At 37.9% G+C, this 6799-nt stretch overlaps 1 protein-coding gene across 3 annotated transcripts; it reads right to left on the minus strand.

The window, feature by feature from the left end:
- Positions 1-229: 229 nt before the first annotated feature.
- brf2 (BRF2 RNA polymerase III transcription initiation factor subunit) lies at positions 230-6628 on the minus strand. Of its 3 annotated transcripts, none has more exons than XM_052116402.1 (6): positions 6487-6628; positions 6030-6188; positions 5880-5939; positions 4363-4684; positions 3969-4146; positions 230-1747 (listed from the first exon to the last, which is right to left on the minus strand). In XM_052116402.1, the coding sequence occupies exons 2-6, from the start codon at positions 6175-6177 to the stop codon at positions 1106-1108; spliced, it is 1350 nt and encodes a 449-aa protein (XP_051972362.1). In that variant the 5' UTR covers positions 6178-6188; positions 6487-6628; the 3' UTR covers positions 230-1105. The 3 variants fall into 3 exon arrangements, with proteins under 3 accessions (XP_051972362.1, XP_051972364.1, XP_051972363.1); XM_052116404.1 differs by lacking the exon at positions 6487-6628 and adding an exon at positions 5273-5337 and having other exon boundaries at positions 6030-6172; XM_052116403.1 differs by lacking the exon at positions 6487-6628 and adding an exon at positions 5273-5364 and having other exon boundaries at positions 6030-6172.
- Between the last annotated feature and the right edge of the window lie 171 nt (positions 6629-6799).

Genomic DNA, 6799 nt, shown 5'->3' on the forward strand with positions numbered 1-6799 from the left:
TTTTTTTAAAAAAACTCCCGAGGCAAATAAAAAGGTAGAAGAGAAATTGACATTTGATATCAGGACTGCACAGTTTCCCTTAGTCAGTTTTGCACCAGTGATCATTCACTTAAATAATTGCCTCATCACACACCTCTAATATAACCAACATATCTGATAAAGGAACAAAAATATAGGAAACTTAATATAAATGCTCATCGAGGTCTTTTAATTATCACAATTGCCTTTATTTTGCATTTTCAGGGTCATAGATACCCGAGGAACAATTTTGATTTGACAGTTTTTACAGCCTCAAGCAAACAAAAGAATGAAAGCAGTGCATACGAATGATGCCATCACAAACACAATGTCAGCAGGAACAGCTGTGACTCAGCATTATAAAAATAAATGTCTTCCTGAAATGAACACTCGTGTAATGACACACTGAAACGGACAATCTGCAAGAGAAAATAAATGTGTTTTGCATCTGAGGGGAATTCAGTGGCTGCAGTTGAGTCAAATGAAATACAAGTTATTTAAGTGAAAAGTACAAAACACTTAACAAATCATCTGAAACTTGCTTCAGCGAGGAAATAAATGACTTCCTGACAAAAAGGCGCTTATATTAAGACCTATAATTCACAATAAAGTGGCATTGCAAAAAAAAAAAAAAAAAAAAAAGTAAAAAAGTAAAAAGCACCAATTAAGATGGAAACAAGTGTATTTTTCAAAAAAGTACCCTAAAAGTGGCCCATTCTAAAGCTTTGTGTGACAAATGGACCAATGGCACAGCTATCATATGGCTTCAGAAGACTTCTAGCTCATGTTCCATGTGGACCACATTAATAACCCTGTTATGGCACACATTTGTCATCTTGGTTTGACAGCTCCAGTTCCCATTTACTTGTGTTATATGGAAATATGGAGTGGCTAGGATACTATAGTTTTTTTTTTAGCTTTTGTGTTTCACTAAAGAAAGTTATATGGGTTTTTGAACAACTTGAGAGCAATTTCCATTTTTGTGTGAACTATTCCTCTACCACATCATTAAGTTCAGCTTAATGTTAAACCAGGAATGAACTATCCTAATGAAAACAATATGACTTTTGTTCACAGTGAGAACCCATTACGCCTCCTCCAGCTCTTTCTGAGCTGATAAATACATTTTGATCTCATCCTGAGATCGAATATATGATTCAATTTCACTGTCCGATATTTCCTCATCTCCAGTCACTTCCAACTGAGGAGTGTCCACTCGCTGCCTTTTGCGACTCTTCACGCAGGGAGGTAAAAACAAGTGCCTTTTACCCCAATGGGTTGGTGGTAGTTCACAATCGGAGGTCTCTTTATCAGCGACAGACTCACAATCATCAGAGCTCACCTGCTTGAGATATGAAACTTCTGATTCAGGAGCCTTTGAGGAAGGTGAATCAGGATGATTTGAATTGGTTGGGTTGTTTCCTGATAGGTCATTCTCCTGGTCTCCTGTTTGTGTTTCTGATAGTTCACTTTTCAATTGCTCTTCATAGTTTCGAACGGCTCTCATGAGCAATGCCCTGCGGTTCTTTAGGATGTCATCCACAAGCGTGGCAACCATGCTGGGCTCCACTTTTCGCCCTCTTAGCCATGGCAGCTCCTGACCCAGTTTGCACAACACCCCCTTTAGCTCATTTATCCGTTTCAGGATAGTCTCTCTGCTTTTACGCCATGACTGTTCAGGTGCTTTTCCAATCTGGCAGAATGCACTGAAAGTGTATTTCATGCGGGCCTAAAAAAAGAAGACACAATATTTGCATTTTCTGTAAAGCAGCAAAAGATATGCGTTACAATTTTAGGTAAGATTATATTTGAGGCTTCAGCTCTGCATAAATTATATGCTGTATCAGAGCTAATTTGCATTTGTCAGAACACTCAGCAAGTGTCCTTTTCTGTGGATAGGCATGAGCATTAACACGTAATTTGAAGCATAAATGTGGCTATAGCACGTTAAATAGATGCAAGGAAAAAAGACCAATCACAATTCAGTATGCAAATATTATATGAACATCACAGCTGGTTATGCTGCGTTCATGTTGTGTTGGTTAAATCGTAATTATGACATACCTAGCAGATTCTACTAAGAGTGCTTCACATTATTAAATGTGATGCTTCTATGGCAACATTTATGATGGCAAATGGTTCCATATGTGGCTTTGTTGTTGATGGCAGTGAGATACATTATTACTACATTAATTCACCTCCATTTACTTCAAAGAACAAGAAATTAGAGGTTGACCGATATGTATATTAATCTGTTATCTGCAATAAAATTACAATTTGGTGAAAATATAGGCTCCAAAAGGCTTTATTTGGTAAATATTTAAATATAGAGCATAGTATCCGTGCCAAGACAGTCACAATTACTGCTGGACCAATTAATTATTAATACGAAAAGTTATAAAGACATTTGACAGCCCATCGCTCCTGATCTACAATTGATGAATTACTGCTTATACAGTATTTTTTAGCCCATAAGACAATATTCACTTTACAGTGATTTTATTGTGATACATTGTAGATAATTCAAAATAAGAGTCCCCAGTGTATTTCTGGCATGTTTATAACTAAAAGTCCCACGTAATGCACCAAATCTTCATTTTCCTGATTATGAGTGTGATTTTAGTTGCATAATGAACACGAATCTGGGATTTTACTCATTTTGGACTGTCACTGTAAGGGTAGACTAAGATTTATTTTTAACAATCAATAAATCGATTTTAAAAACGATCGCCATTTTCAACCAGCTTAGTTATCGGTATTGGCAAAATCCATTCGACCTCCAAATAAATGCGCTCCACCAAACTTTGGCTACAATAAATGTATATATCAATGAGATGTAGAGGTAGCCAAATAACTAGCTTTATTACACGGCACTCTGGAATACTCGATTCTGATTGGTCAAAGGCGCCATTTAGCGGCCTGATATCTCTGAGTAATAACCGCACATCCGGGTATTGGGAGTCGTCTTTCCTGCTTCTCGGATCACTGTGCGATCACTACAACTAAGCTTATAAAATAACTTCAACTTAAATCAATGCTTCATGTCCATTTATTTGGCAAGTAGTCTAGAAATATAATGCATAATGAAGGGTCACATGGTCATTATTTATGAAATCAACATTGACAGAACTCTGGAGGTGGATTTCAGCTGTTTAGCTATTAATTACTTCTCACATAATTTTAATGCAATTCACTATTTAATGTCTATTTTTCATTTATTTTATTAGTAGCAATGTATTAAGTGGGATAATGTCCAGCAAGCCGGTTATTGCTAAATAAACCCCTCCAGGGTGACACAAGACCCCTCTGTTTCGCGTTGGGGTCCTGATCACCCTGTCTGGGTTTATTGACATTTACATTTATGCATTTGGCAGACGCTTTTATCCAAAGTGACTTACAGTGCACTTATTTACAGGGACAATTCCCCCGGAGCAACCTGGAGTGAAGTGCCTTACTCAAGGACACAATGGTGGTGGCTGTGGGGATCGAACCAGCGACCTTCTGATTAACAGTTTAGTGCTTTAGCCCACTACGCCACCACCACTCTAGTGGTTTAGTGATAACAACCGGCTGACTGTATATTATTCCTTACATAACTGTTCAAGCTGCTGCAATTTTGGTTGTATATACATGACGTCACAATATAAGAGAATGGTGAGGCGTGAATGGCTTTAACAAGTTGGAAACTTGGTGGATTGCGTAACTCGGCAGTATTAGATTTTGGATGGCGAATATTCCAACACTACTAAAACAAAATCATACTTTATTAACTTTATACTAATGTAAACATAAAAGCTACACTTTAAAGCTTGCACACTTTGCACATTTCATGGTCCAGTGCATAAATTACATGTTCTTCAACCACAAATGTCTCAGCTTCAGTGTCAACCATTGACTGACACATTCTCAATTTAACCGAAAATTATGTCAGCAGTGGTCATGTCACTTACAGAAGGGTTTAGAGACTGCCAGGCCACATAGATTGATGCCATGAATAGGGGCATAGGCTGGCGGCCCGTCACTATCCAGGCATCTGCAGCTAGTTCAATCAGAGCAGATGTTCGGTCCACTAGCCGCTGTGGGGTTTCAGACAAAACCTCATCCACCTGTTCAGGACGCAGCTTGAACCTACAAAATCCAAGCAAGTCAAGTTTAAAATCAAACTAAAGCTTTGTTCAGACAGGTAGGAAATACAAAGATTTTTTGGCATATCTGACTCAGTCTTGTTTCTTAGGAGTCTTAATAATTGTACATCCAAATAAACACATTTTCAAAAATTGGATTTGTGTACAGTCATAGAAAAGCCCAAGATATCTTGTAAATTGTGATTATGGTCATACATACTCATAGCAGAAGCTTTCCAGCAAGTCTGTGATGACTTTGGTTGTATTCTCAATATTCAGACTCTTTGTAAGTTCTTGATAGACTGCGCCCATTAAAGGAGTGTCTGCCCCTAGCAGGTATCCAATGGTTCCCATAGAAACAGGACAGTTGCTCTGCCTACAGACGGACAGTATGCAACAACCTCCCAAGACCTCCTTTTTGGTTAAGGTCACATGGAGGAAGTTTGGGTGGTTGTAAGCCCGCTCAAAGAGACTCACTGCCTCCGATTCCATATCACTGGTTAATCTGAGAATACGGCAGAGAGCACGCACTCGAGAGAAGCCTAGAAAGAGCAAAAGGAGAACAAGCAAACTGCTGTTAAATCTAAGGACAACCAATAAAGGAGCGTTTGGTGTTTAACAAAATTCTGTTTAAAGTAATGCATGTACAATGGAAGTTTATGGGAGAAGGCAGTGCACTGGGATAAACAAAAATACATTCAAACTGAGCTATTTTACTGGAGATATGATGTCTGTTTGTCCATACAATGCAAGTGAATGGTGACCACATTTCAAACTCAGAAAAAAGGAAATAAAGGCAGTACAAAAATTATCTTTATGACTCCAGTGGTTTCATCTATGTCTTCTGAAGCAATTCATTTACTTTTGGATGAGAACTGACCAAAATGTAACTTTTTTTTCACTATAAATCTTAACATACGCAGTCACCTTGGCGATCATGATATCAAGCTTGATTACACTTCCTAGCACTCTGCACATGCCTCAAGCACTAGGAAGAGAAATCAGGCTTGAAATCATGATTGTGTCTGGGAAAGTGAAAAATTGTGGTCTGTTCTCACCCAAATTGGATTGGATCGCTCCTGAAGACATAGATTAAACCACTGGAGTCACATACATTACGTTTATGTTACCTTCATGTGCTTTTTGGAGCTTGAAAATTTGGTCCCCATTCACTTGCATGAAGCAGACATCATATCTGTAGTAAAATAACTTTGTTTTTATTCTGTGGAAGAAAGGTCATACAAGTTTGAGACGACATATGGGTGAGTAAATTGGAATTATTATGTTTAGGTGAACTATGCCTTTAACATAAGACTAGCATGCTAAAACCAGTTCATTTCAAATTAATTAATTGTCATGACTATGTAAAGCATGTAATCCTAACTTTCACATGATCTGCATATGGATACCAGAAAAAGACTAGAGCAATATTTGTGCACAAAAATTACATTCGTTATGTATAATCTGAAGTTTATCCGCATAGAAAAATAGCCTGCTCATGATTTAGACAACTTTAAAGTTTAAATAACAGATTTTTGTCCATAAAAAAATGGTTAAATCCTACGGAGTGCTTCGCCCCTTAAAGTTCATAAGTGTAAATGCCATTATAATGTGGTAATTGACCATATGGTTGATGGAGTCAACCATATGCAATAGACCTCAGGTTGTTTTGAACCCAAAACATTCCTTTAAGAAGTGTTGAGCAGGTTGCGTTAGATCTCGAGTTTTTGGCCTTACCTGCGATTAGATTCCTGCATGGTTTCTTGATCGCCTCTGTGGAGGCATGATAGGGCACAGCTGAACAGAGAAAGAAACATGTCAAACAAACAGTTTCCAAACAGAGTGCAAAAGGAGCAGTTCAAAGTGAAATGTCCAGTGTTGGGTCACCTCTGCTCTGGGTCTCATCGCTCAATGTGGTGGTCAGATGTCCCTCTGAGACCACAGACCCACAGTCTTCACACACCAACTGCCTCTCAGAGTACAGATCATCCTCCACGACATTGGAAGAGCCACACTCCGGACAATTACTTGGCATGCCTATAAACCCTTTTCAGACAATAGTCGATCATCAGACCCTTACAACTCAAAATCTTATGAATCTGGTGAATACTAAGGCAATGTATAATAAGAACTGTATAACAAAACGGATCAAAATTAGACATAGGACACAAAACCTTTACGTTTAAAGCATTCAATAGAGACTCTTATCCAAAGATTTCGTTTATGAATTAAAGACTCTCAACGATCAAAATGTTATAAATAGAACAGCGATCAAATACAGGTAGCCTATAGATACAAACAAAGATTTTAAAATAATAAAAATTAGCTGATTTTGCAGGCTTACTGGTGGTGGCGGCGGCTGCTCTTAAGTGGTCGTCGAAAAATAATGAAAGTTGTCGAAATTAAAATGCGTTATATTTAGATTGCACAAATAGCAGAAGGCTGCGAGATGTGTACGTTTGTTTATAAGCCGAACGCGCTTTCTGATGACGTAATTAGTCCGTGTGGATACAAAGCAGTGGGTAGAAGGTCCTACGTTAAAATAAAATAAAACCGTTTGGGTGAAGGAATAGTTAAACCCAAAAAAAATAAAAAATAAATAAAAAATATGATCTCATAATTTACTCACCCTTATGCTATCCCAGATCAAATTACTT

This window comes from Xyrauchen texanus, chromosome 43 (assembly GCF_025860055.1).
Source record: "Xyrauchen texanus isolate HMW12.3.18 chromosome 43, RBS_HiC_50CHRs, whole genome shotgun sequence".
In the NCBI taxonomy this organism is placed as follows: domain Eukaryota; kingdom Metazoa; phylum Chordata; class Actinopteri; order Cypriniformes; family Catostomidae; genus Xyrauchen; species Xyrauchen texanus.

Excerpts from the sequence above, each read along its gene's own strand:
- brf2 (XM_052116402.1), bottom strand. The coding sequence starts at position 6,177 with ATGCCAAGTAATTGTCCGGAGTGTGGCTCTTCCAATGTCGTGGAGGAT. Across the intron at positions 4,147-4,362 it reads CTGGAAAGCTTCTGCTATGA|GTTCAAGCTGCGTCCTGAAC; the intron begins GTATGTATGACC and ends TGGATTTTGTAG. Across the intron at positions 1,748-3,968 it reads GGCAGTCTCTAAACCCTTCT|GCCCGCATGAAATACACTTT; the intron begins GTAAGTGACATG and ends TTCTTTTTTTAG.